The sequence below is a fragment of the Rhinichthys klamathensis genome, unplaced genomic scaffold (assembly GCF_029890125.1).
Source record: "Rhinichthys klamathensis goyatoka isolate OS25496 unplaced genomic scaffold, OSU_Roscu_1.1 h1tg000299l_1, whole genome shotgun sequence".
Lineage (NCBI taxonomy): Eukaryota > Metazoa > Chordata > Actinopteri > Cypriniformes > Leuciscidae > Rhinichthys > Rhinichthys klamathensis.
Genome location: NW_026606818.1, coordinates 155,001 through 167,097, shown reverse-complemented (window position 1 = coordinate 167,097; position 12,097 = coordinate 155,001). Strand labels below are relative to the sequence as shown.

General features: G+C 42.9%; 1 protein-coding gene across 14 annotated transcripts in view; it reads right to left on the bottom strand.

Annotated features, from left to right (window-relative positions):
• Positions 1 to 12,097, bottom strand: part of ryr1b (ryanodine receptor 1b (skeletal)) — a 137,071-nt gene that overhangs the window by 89,285 nt on the left and 35,689 nt on the right. For all 14 annotated transcript variants that reach the window (XM_056270198.1, XM_056270197.1, XM_056270204.1 and 11 more), the window contains 14 exons: positions 11,342 to 11,416; positions 11,185 to 11,263; positions 10,257 to 10,369; positions 10,065 to 10,164; positions 9,850 to 9,946; positions 9,197 to 9,271; positions 8,936 to 9,092; positions 7,734 to 7,901; positions 7,155 to 7,276; positions 4,304 to 4,490; positions 4,085 to 4,220; positions 744 to 839; positions 525 to 643; positions 305 to 438 (listed from right to left, as the gene is read on the bottom strand). In XM_056270198.1, coding sequence (XP_056126173.1) covers positions 305 to 438; positions 525 to 643; positions 744 to 839; positions 4,085 to 4,220; positions 4,304 to 4,490; positions 7,155 to 7,276; positions 7,734 to 7,901; positions 8,936 to 9,092; positions 9,197 to 9,271; positions 9,850 to 9,946; positions 10,065 to 10,164; positions 10,257 to 10,369; positions 11,185 to 11,263; positions 11,342 to 11,416 — 1,658 coding nt within the window. The remainder of the gene's footprint in view (positions 1 to 304; positions 439 to 524; positions 644 to 743; positions 840 to 4,084; positions 4,221 to 4,303; positions 4,491 to 7,154; positions 7,277 to 7,733; positions 7,902 to 8,935; positions 9,093 to 9,196; positions 9,272 to 9,849; positions 9,947 to 10,064; positions 10,165 to 10,256; positions 10,370 to 11,184; positions 11,264 to 11,341; positions 11,417 to 12,097) is intronic.

The following is a 12,097-nucleotide window of genomic DNA, read 5'->3' as shown; positions in this document are numbered from 1 at the left end:
AGGGCTTGTGCGGCACGCTTGGTTTCAACACACTACTAACACCACTTTTCTCTGCGTATGCCTAGGCCGGGTATTATTTAAATGGAATATTGTGGTGTGTTTGTTCCCGGAAGGAAACTCAAGAATACTATGGAGGTGTTTCAGGGATTTCAGAAACTGCGCAGTGATATAGAGAATAACTGACTTTGTGCTTTGGAACTTTGCAGACCTTCTTAATGCTCAAACAGCAACATTACACACTAAAGAAAGTTGAACATGCAAAAAAGCGTTTTAATATAAACATTTATATCTCAACAAATATTACCTTGATACATAGTTAACAATGTTAGTCTGCAGCAGGAGGTCGCGGCCCGGAAGCAAATTTTCTGTGATGAGGTTTTGATTGGACCTCACAGCAACACCGTTACACACACAGAGAGAACGTAACACATCTAAAACCTGTCCAGAAAAAGGCAGAGAGTGAGATCTTCTATGTGTAGCAAAATGCTAAATGTTAGTTGACCAAATCACGTTTACAGTTAGACCTTATGGTTTCGACCGTGTTTGTCCAGGAGAGAAATGATAGACTTGATGTGATTCTCCTGAATGATGTTCAGGACTTCAGGACTTTCAATCAAAACACAGTACAGCACCTCCAGAATGCCTAGAGAAGAGAAGAAAGACATGAAGAGCAAGATGTTGCAAGACATCAAAACAGGTTGTGTTCATCTTGTGCCATTTGTTGAAGAAGGTTTTGCAGATACCTGAAGAAGCTTCCAGACGATCCAGTTTACTGACCAACCAGTCCAGGTTATCACAAAACAGAGCACAGTTAGAACGGTTTCCTCTGATCAGAGACGCTGCAAAAACACAGACACATTTACAGATGCATGCACAATTTAAATTATTTATACTTACACTACTGGTTCGGAATAATTAAGATCTTTTAATAAGTTTCTTATGCTCACCACGGCTGCATTTATTTGATCAAAAATACAGTAAAACAGTAACATCGTAAAATATTGTTAAAATTTATGTTTTTTTATTGTAATATATTTTAAAATGTAATTTATTCCTGTGATGATAAAGTTCTCAGTGTCACATGATCCTTCAGTAATTATTCTAATATTTACCATTTATTATAATATATAAGTTTAAAACTGCTTTTTCTGCTTAATATTTTTGTGGAAACTAATAATTCTTTTTTAGGATTCTCTGATGAACAGAAGGTGAAAAGAACAGCATTTATTTGAAGGCTGGTATGAATGTCTTAAATGTTACTTTTGATAAATATAGTGCATCCTAGCTGGAAAAAAGTAGTCTTTTTTTTCTTTCTTATTTCTGAGATGCAAAGCTGAATTTTCAGCATCCTTACTCCAGTCTTCAGTATCACATGATGCTTCAGAAATCATTGAAAACATTTAATTTTAATATTGTAATTATATTTCACAATAACATTTTTATTACTGTTTTTTGATAAATGCAGCCTTGGTAAGCATACTGTTACATGTGTGTCCTGTGTTTCCCCCGTTCTTTGTGTATTTGGTTCAGTCCTGTTTCCAGTTTCCCGCTCCTCGTTAGTGTTTAGTTTATTCACCTGTGTCTAGTTCATTTGCCCCAGCTGTGCCTTGTTTCCCTAATCTGTTCTCTGTCTATGTAAACCCTGTGTTCTCCCTCACTCCTGGTCGGTTCTCGTTTATGTAACGTTTGTGTATGGTGTGTTGCTGTTTCCCGTGATCCTTGTTTTGTTTTGTTTGAGTAAATTATATTTGAATTGGACCTGTTGACTGCTGCCTCTTCCTCTGCCTGCACCACACCCGTAACAGAAGAACCGACCAAGAAAAAGAAAAGAGAATGGATTTTGCAGCAGTAGAGATTCTGCTTCTCTCCCAGGAGGATCTGTCCCTCGAGGCCCACACACTGAGGTATTTGAACTTAGTACCATATGTTCATTATGATGACACCAGCCTCAGTGTGTTCTTCCGGGCAGGTCTCAATGCTGAGACCAAGGCACGCCTGCCCGGAGATGGGCCTCGGGGGAACTTTGTGAAGTATGTGCAGTGGGTGTTGAAGCATAATCGTGAGTCTCATCCTGCTGAGACTTGTTCACCGCTGGTCCCGTCCAGCATAGATCCAGAGCTTCCACCACTGATCCCGTCCAGCCCAGAGCACCCTTCGCCGCTGGTTCCATCCAGCACCAGGCCCTCTACACCGCTGGTTCCGTCCAGCACCAAGCCCTCTTCGCTGCTGGTTCCGTCCAGCACCAAGCCCTCTTCGCTGCTGGTTCCGTCCAGCACCAGGCCCTCTTCACCGCTGGTTCTGTCCAGCACCAAGCCCTCTTCACCGCTGGTTCTGTCCAGCACCAAGCCCTCTTCGCTGCTGGTTCCGTCCAGCCCAGCCAAGCCCTCACCGCTGGTTCCATCCAGCCCAGCCAAGCCTGCACCACTGGTTCCGTTCAGTCCAGCCGACCTTTCACCACTGGTTCCGTCCAGTCCAGCCAAACCCTCGCCACTGGTTCCGTCCAGTCCAGCCAAGCCCTCGCCGCTGGTTCCGTCCAGCCCAGCCAATCCCTCGCCGCTGGTTCCGTCCAGCCCAGCCAAGCCTGCACCGCTGGTTCTGTCCAGCCAATCCGAGCCAGAGCCCGCTGATCCTGCGCCGGAGCCCGCTGATCCTGCGCTGGAGCCCATTCATGCTGCACTTGAGTCTGCTCTGGAAGACACAGCGCTCATTGTGGTGTCCGTGGCTGTTTTGTGTGTGTGGGCAGCACCCACATCAACTACAGCCCATGAACCCAGCCCAGAGCTTCCCTGCAGCCCTGCAGAGCCTGAGCCCGTCGCCTGCCCGCCAGAGCCTGAGCCCGTCGCCTGCCCGCCAGAGCCTGAGCCCGTCGCCTGCCCGCCAGAGCCTGAGCCCGTCGCCTGCCCGCCAGAGCCTGAGCCCGTCGCCTGCCCGCCAGAGCCTGAGCCCGTCGCCTGCCCGCCAGAGCCTGAGCTTCAAGCCAGCCCTACAGAGCCTTCTCTACTGGTCCCATCCAGCCCTCCCAAGCCTGACCTGATCCACGTCCCGTCTGCCCACCCAGAGACTGTCCACGTCCCAGAGCCTGTCCCAGAGCCTGTGATTCCCCCCAAGAAAGTTTTGGGGGGGGGATATAGGCCACCTGAAGGTGCGTCTCCACCATGGCCACCTGAAGTGGCCTCTCCACCCTGGCCACCTGAAGTGGCCTCTCCACCCTGGCCACCTGAAGTGGCCTCTCCACCCTGGCCACCTGAAGTGGCCTCTCCACCCTGGCCACCTGAAGTGGCCTCTCCACCCTGGCCACCTGAAGTGGCCTCTCCACCCTGGCCACCTGAAGTGGCCTCTCCACCCTGGCCACCTGAAGTGGCCTCTCCACCCTGGCCACCTGAAGTGGCCTCTCCACCCTGGCCGCCCGAGGGAAAGTCTCCGCCCTGGCCGCCCGAGGGAAAGTCTCCGCCCTGGCCGCCCGAGGGAAAGTCTCCGCCCTGGCCTCCTGCACATCCTGCTCCGCCCTGGCCTCCTGCACATCCTGCTCCGCCCTGGCCTCCTGCACGTCCTGCTCCGCCCTGGAGGCTTCCTGCTCAGGGTAGGCCACGCCCTCGTCAGCCTCCAGGGCGCCCGCCCCCCCACCCCTTTTGAAGTTATACGGCGCGAGGACGCGCCTTTTTGGAGGGGGCGTTATGTTACATGTGTGTCCTGTGTTTCCCCCGTTCTTTGTGTATTTGGTTCAGTCCTGTTTCCAGTTTCCCGCTCCTCGTTAGTGTTTAGTTTATTCACCTGTGTCTAGTTCATTTGCCCCAGCTGTGCCTTGTTTCCCTAATCTGTTCTCTGTCTATGTAAACCCTGTGTTCTCCCTCACTCCTGGTCGGTTCTCGTTTATGTAACGTTTGTGTATGGTGTGTTGCTGTTTCCCGTGATCCTTGTTTTGTTTTGTTTGAGTAAATTATATTTGAATTGGACCTGTTGACTGCTGCCTCTTCCTCTGCCTGCACCACACCCGTAACACATACGAGACTTATTATTTAAAAATCTGAATTAGTCCAATTTATATTTTATTTATTTATTTATATTTAAATCTATATTTATTCACCAAGCAGTTCATAGAGCAGATTGACAATCTCTTTCCAGGATTCGGCTGCTTCCTCTCCAGCAAACTCAGAGAAGTGTGCAGCAGTATTGTAGACATTCAGGCGGTCGATACAGTCTAGCACGATTGTGATCATCCCCTGCATCACAAAAGAAAGATTAAAGGAATGGGGATCAGGGCTTATTTTCAGACAGACAGGCACAAACACACACATACACAGACCTCTTCTTGGAAGAGGTTTTGTCGGTTGCGTAGAGAGCGCAGCTTGGTCTGTTTCTCCTCGTGTTCCAGCTCCTCTTCTGGAGGCCGGAAGTAATGGATCAGATCCTGCAGGGACAGGATCACTGCGTCCAGTGGCAGAGACACTGGACCGGGAGATTTGTTTTTCCCACTCAGAGAGTCCAGACCTCTGACATAGAAGAGAGAGGAGAGGATGTAGCACATTTAGAGAATTTAAGACAACTGTCTAGGAACATCTCTGGAATTATCAGCCTGAATAGATCAATATTAGTCAGTATACTCTTTTTTTTATGTGCCAAAAACGAAAAATTATATGTTGCAGATGAATATTTTAATGAATTAAATGTACCTCTAAATACACTCAGACATACGCACACACATAAAAGCCCTCTTACACAGACACCCAAGCAGAAGCACAAAGGAAGGAAACACCATGTGTGTCCCCCAGTTCCTCTGGAAAAAAACCAATGCAGCCTAAACAGGAACAATGTATGTGGTTTTGGATATATATCTCAGAAAAAGCATGCTCAAGTGTGTTCAGTTTTTGGAGTGCATCTCGATTTCTCTTTAGAACTTTCTTTTTTGCTCAAAACTACCTGCTGTTATTTTATAACCTGATGAGCTCAAGTTATTTTTTAACAGATTGCTTACTTCAACTGCTTAGAATAAGTTACTCTTCGTACATCCATTCTCCAGGACCGCTATTGGCAACGGATTAGCTGAAGAATCATAATCTGTAACCTTTTGATATTTTGCTAAAAGTTTTTTGATTATTGTGTAACCAAGTATATTTCTCTTTTGTTTAAATAAACTTTTATTTCATAAAGACAAGTATTTTTCCGTCTTACTTCAGCTGTACAAAGAAAGTCTAATAGCAATACAATAGGTATTTGTACATCTTCACTGACCAGGACAAAAGGGATCCAGGAAGATTTCACCGGAGGGTAAGCATGAAAGATCTTCTGAGTCAAAGATTGTTATTGTTGTATATGGAGTTATGGGACATACCTTAGATTTAACTGGTATAACAAACGACCCAGTGTAGTAAACCTGACCTGACAGTAAAAGACCACCTAACTAGGGGTTATTCAGGCACTGAGGTAAATACCAGATCTCTTCACAATATGCAAGGAATAATTGACGACGGGCCGTTGAATTATTAGAAAAATAATGCACACCCAAGGTGGTAATGCGGCCATGACGCAAAGGGTGTGCATTATTTTTCAATTATTTTTCCCAGAGTCAATTATTCCACTTATACTACTGATACCACACCTCAAGACATTCTTAAGATGTTGTTTTTTTTAGACGTTGGTCAGGTTTTTATCCTTAAAAATGCTCTTGTGTGTAGGAATAATTTTTACGCATCTCATCCCAAGCCTCAGATGCTAATTCCAAAACGTCATTTTAGAGCTAGTAAAGGAGGCTTGAGCCACTGATAGTAGACTAAGGCCCCATCCACACTACTGCGTTTTAGTTTAGAAACGGAGAATTAAAACGAATACGATCTCCGTCCACACCAGCGTTTTAGCTGCGTATTAGAATTGATCTCCGTCCACATTAAAACGACTGAAAACGCGGATCACGTGACCATTCACCAACACTGGGCATGCGCGTGCCGGTGTAAACACAACTTCATTGATAAAATTATCCCACCATGCTCTGGGTTAACCACAAACCGACGCTCCGTACGGTCAACGCCGCCGCTGCACATGGGGAATTGTCACAGATCGCTCGAATAATAGCTTGACTCCGGCGCATGTAGGCAGTTATAGCGTTGTAAAATGCAGAATTTACTTGTACAACAGCTGCTAGCAAAGATATAGGCTACGCCATGACTGATGACACCCAATCATAGAGCCGAGCGTGAGCCTCTACTACGTCATCGTTTCTAAAGTCCTCCGTTTTGACCCGTCTACACTAAAACGCCCTCCGGAGAATCAAAACGAAAAACGGGTCGGCAGCGTTTCTAAACTTCTCCGTTTTGGGTCTCCGTTTTTGCCGTTTTAGTGTGGACGGGAGGTGCAAACGTAGCAAAAGGTCTCCGTTTTTAAACGAAAACGCAGTAGTGTGGACGGGGCCTAATACAGTTATTAATGCAGTGAGAGAGAGAGACAGAAAAAGCATATGTGAATTACCCGAGTCTGTGTGTTTCTCAACAGTGTTCGGCAGCAGCGTCTCTACTAATAGCGAAACTAAGTTTATCCGCTTCAAGAACAGCGCTGTTACTACCTCGCTAGTGAGAAATGTCATATAGCTTTAAAGTTGCGTAACTATTTTACTGACAAATCGTCAGAGCACCACTGATAACACGTTTCTGAGCGAGTGTGTGTCCGTGCTGTATGTGTGTGTGCGTTTAAGCGGGAGAAAGAGAGGATGTGCTGTTCGTAAATAATAAAGTGTAATTTTGTGGCTAAAAACACGTAAATAATTATCCTATTGTTCACTAAGTTTATTTGCTTGGTCAGTGTCGTTGTGGGTTTTGGTTATTTTAATGTTGTAGGCTGTAAGGACCTTTGAAATAACTGAAATCATTTGGCAAAGTGATATGGAAATGTAATGCGGTCAAGACCTGCCTTTAGCCGAGTGTTTCCCTGAAAATAATTGCACGCCTTAGAACGTCTGTCAACCAATCAGATTCAAGCATTCAACACCAAAATTGTATTGAATGCTTGAGTGAATGCTTGAAGTGAGTGCTTGAGTGCTTGAATTCAGTTTTATACACGTAGTATAAAACACCAAAAAATACAATTTTCCTCAATATTCAGTGGTACCGTATAATATACAGTATAATTGAATTATATGTCATAGTGTATGTGATGTACAGTCATACTTGATGAACTGTGTAAAAAGGCCCGTTGTGCTGTAGATCATACGAGCAGCCTGAGACTCTTCTGTTTGAGAGCGAGAGCAAGTCAGTGCATCATCCATATGGCCCTCTTGATGTAGTATGGCCTGAGAGAAAGAGAGGTAAGATCATAATAAATAGGTTAAAAGTATACATTTTATTTATTTATCATTATTATTTTGTATTTTTTATTTTTTTTTATATATATATATATATTTTTTTTTTTATTGTATTTTTTTATTGTATTTTCCTTTGGGGGGGGGGGGGGGGGGGGGGGGGTTGGGGGTGTTGGGAGGGAGAACAGGGTGAAAAAGGTTTACTGTGTTTTACATGATTGTTATTCATTCATGTAATTTGATGTGATATGTAAACTGAAAAATGATTAAATATATTGTTCAAAAAAAATAAAAGTCGATATGCTTATAAAAAAAAAAAAAAAAAAATTAGGTTAAAAGTATATAAGGTATATAAGTATATAAGTTAAATATAAGTGGTAGGTATATAAGTGGGTATATAAGGTATATAAGTGGGTATCGTGTGGTTGTGGTTCAGCGAGCTTCATACCCTTCTCTTCATGGTTCCCAGACGAGCCGCCTTCGCATCTAGAGCAGCGTACGTGAGCCACAGCCCTGTGGAGTGATGCTGCATGAAACACATGGACTCGCCATACTTGATCTCAGGAACACCCATTCCTTCCACATCTCGCTTCTTCTGAGCCCCCTCCACTTTCTCCTGTTCTCCAGGAATAAGCACAACAGAGGAGAGTGGGAACAAACACATAGACAGGAAGAGAAAAATAGAGAGAACAGAAATGCAATTAGACTTGAACAATTAAAAAAGTAAAACAGGCAAAATAGAGATTTGTATTTAGTTGGGCTGTCAGTTAAACGCGTTATTAACGGCGTTAACACAAACCCATTTTAACGGCGTTAATTTTTTTATCGCACGATTAACGGTCTTTTTGGCCTAGCAAACTTTGTCGTTTTTTTCACATGCTTTTGCAACAGGACGCGGCATGCTGCGCCATGAAACCCATTCATTTCAATGGCTTGCGCCGCGCGAGGACATTTTGTTGCTTCGTCGACCAAAGCGCAAGCGGATCTAGCTAGACCGGAAACAAAACAACAGGCACGCCGCACACACTTGTTTGGGCTTGCGAGCCGGCCAAATAGTAGGTTAACGTTACGTTTTGAGTGGATGACGAGCGCGAGACGCCGAAATGGATGCCAATAAGATTCTGAATGGAAAGTTTACTTTTAAAATGTTGCCAAATGGTTGACAAGACCAAAGTGATCTGTGTGTTTTGTCGTTGTGAACTGAGCTATCATCGCAGCACGTCCAGTCTGAAATACCACTTGATGGCCAAGCACACACACACACACGCACAGCTGATGCGAATTCTCCGCCCCCTCGTCAATATCAGGACCTCGTCAGGATTTCTTTCACCCTTTTATTGATGGACAGTTTTACATTGTGTGAGAGATTATTTGCGCCAAGTGAGAATGTTAGTGTGAAATTGAACACAGTATTGTCAATGTTGTTTTCAATTAAAAAAACATTTGCACAAAGTAAGCCGATCCACTTTTCCATGTTGATAAGAGCATTAAAATGAGAAAAAAGAATGGGACAAAAAGAAATCAAGAGACATTAAGAATAGATAAAAATGATTGATTAATCCCGAGTTAACTATGACATTAATCCGATTAATCGCGATTAATTATTTTAATCGTTTGACAGCACTAGTTTTTAGATAAGTTCAAACGGACCTTTGATGCACGGAAACAGAAGGCAGACAGTTTAGTGTTCGCTTTCTCTGGATCCAGAACCATCAGACCCTTCTCCTCGTCCAGACACAGGTACCGACCCGTTGTGATGTGGCGTACGCGGAAGGCCTGACCCCACTTCATGTGGCTGCCACTCCAACTGCAGAGAAATAACACGCATGAACGGTATTACAAAACGTCTAAGCCAAAAAATATCAATATCAACATATATCGTCACAGTTATGAGATGTGAGATTGTCTCACCTGATTCTCAGAGGCTCAAGTCTCCACAATGAACGGGCCTGACTACATACCGCCCCTCCTTCATATTGTGCAATCCTAGAGAGATTCATGATAATCATGAGCACGTTAAGATTATCATCATCCCTTATATTAAGCATTCATTCAGTGTGAAATACACAGTATGCAGAGGCTTGTCAGTCATTTACGTGGTACAGTAACAAAAACAGCCTGCTTAAATAATCAATTGTATAAATATATATATATATATATATATATATATATATATATATGTATGTGTGTGTGAAGATTATCAATATTTCAATTGAATGCTATTCTTATAACCTTTCTGTTCATCAAAGAATGCTAAGAAAATCACGATTTCCACAAAAATATTCTAAGAAATTCTTGAGCACCAAATCAGCATATTAATATGATTTCTGTAGGATCATGTGACACTGAAGACTAGAGGAATGGCCGCTTCACCATCACAGAAATGAATTGACATGTTAAATGATAATAAAACCGAAAACAATTATTTGATTTAATGATATTTCACAATATTGCTGTTTTTTCTGTATTTTTGATCAAATAAATGCAGCCTTGTTTGATACTTTCAAATCCCTTTCAGATTGCAAACTTTTGAATGTTAATATGTATGTATATACTGTACTTACTTGCGCTGTTCCTCTCCCTGATCAGGCATTGAGATGGCCAGACACTCATCCATGTGACCATGAAACAGTCTTAAGACATGACCTCCAGTTAAGAACCCTCAAAGGGTAAATACAAAGACAAGGACACAGTTATTTATGGTTTAAATTACCTTTACAAATTACAGATATTATATTTGATTTGATTGTGAGTTCTCTGTATTCTGCTGAACACTTACCCTCTGCCAGCTCACATCCCGAGCAGACTGGATTCATGTTCCATAAGGTCTGCATAAAGGAGGCGTCTACCATCAGATCCCCGCTGGCGTATGACAGATGCTGCAAAAGATATCACAGATACCAGCTGTCAACTGCATGGAGAATCATGTTTGATATTTCTATTACACCACTACGGCTTAACAAAGTCTTACCAGGTATCTCTCTGATGACACGCTAACCAGGATCAGGTCGTCTCCTACTCGGACCTTCTCACCCTCTGACCTCTGTTTGGATGCAGGATGAATGGTCCACCAACATGCTTCCCCTGAACATACAGAGACACAAAGAATCTGTGCCGTTAAAACAAATCTAACATACAGTACATGTTACAAGTACTGCTATAACACAAACAAATGCATACAAATATTACTGTCACAAGTGTAACAATATATAACAAGTCAAAGTTTTATTATAAATTACACATGTAGTTGTAATTTATCCATGTATTTAATAATAATGATAATTATTATTATTATTTTTAGTAGTAGTAGCAATCGTTCAGCTCAGGAAAAAGAAATGCAACGAGAAAAAACTTTTTTTTTTGGTAGACTTTAAATTTATTTTATTTTTTAAATACAGTAAAAAGAAACAGATTAAAATCTGTGTCGCCAACAGCCCTTATAAGTCAACTTAAGAACAACCCATTGCTCTCCTCAACAGTGGGGATTCAAATCTGTATTCATACTTTGCAGTCACGTGACTACCATGGATACCTGGCGGGCAACAAACGGGTATTTTCAACGTAGAGTCCTGTAGTTCCAGGTCTTATGGGTCTTTTAGTAGCTATCAAGTCTGTTAGCGAGCTAGCTGCATAACTATGGACTAGAAATAGGATTAACTCCAAGGTAGCTAAATTGTGTAAAGCAGACAAGGTTTTTTAAGATAATTCCTCCGTAAATAATATAGCTCTACTGTTGGGTCATCTCTGGTTGGGTCAAAACTGGCGACGTCCTGACAAGATCCTTGATTAGTTTACTGGGTTTCGTTGCTGGAGAACGACGTTCTTGCCCGCCAGCCAGTACTTGTGACGTCACGTGCAAAGTATGAATTCATTTCAAGAGTCGAGTCCATCATGTGTACCTGTCGAATCCTCCTGCAGGCCCACATCAAACGCCAGCTTGTCTGTGAGTGAACGGGACGTCGTCAGGCAGCTGAGATACTGTAATTTAGGGATACAAAATGAGCGTCATCACATTAAACATCACAAATGGTGAAAAAGAGCTGATGCGTAGCTCACCATGCTGGAGTGGTAGTGTCTCAGGAGGATGGCATGACCATACAGCAGCGTCCGGTGTCCCCCTCCCTGAGATGACTGAGATTGAGGAACAAAAGAGAACATGAAGTTAACACAACTTCTTTGTACTCATAAATAGTGCTGCGAGAATCAGACAAGTCGATTGACCCTGTGTTGGATGGTATATGGCAACATTTTACATAGGAAACTGAAGAGCTCCACCTTTTTCACATGGAGACAACAGAGAGACAAAAGTAGAGGAACATTGAAAACAAAAAGAGTGTTATGAAGATAGAAAGAAAAAAAAGTACCAATGATTTCTTCACATCCGTTCACAATCACAGGAAGAGGGTTACAGTACCATGGGGAGAGCATACATAAGTACAGAAACAACCAATGAAGAGAAGAGTCAAAGGTCACACCAAACCAGGTGGATTCACATTCAGTCGCCATGAGGACAACAAACACGTACCTTTTCTCAACATCCAGTAAGGTTTAAAAGCAAGAGAACACGATTATTGTTGCTAGTAGTGAATTTTGTCTTCCATCTCATAGTATTTATGAGAATGAATACATAAGCAAGAGAGAGAGAGAGAGAGAGCACTCCACAGCAGACCCTAAACAGATAGTTCTCCCAAAAAAGAAAAATCTAACCAACCTTAAGGTATAACATAAGGTTGGTAATCTCAACTTGTGTTGCTCCAAATCCCCAAAAAACATATTTTTTATAATGTACTTCTAGCTCTTTGTCATGAAAGG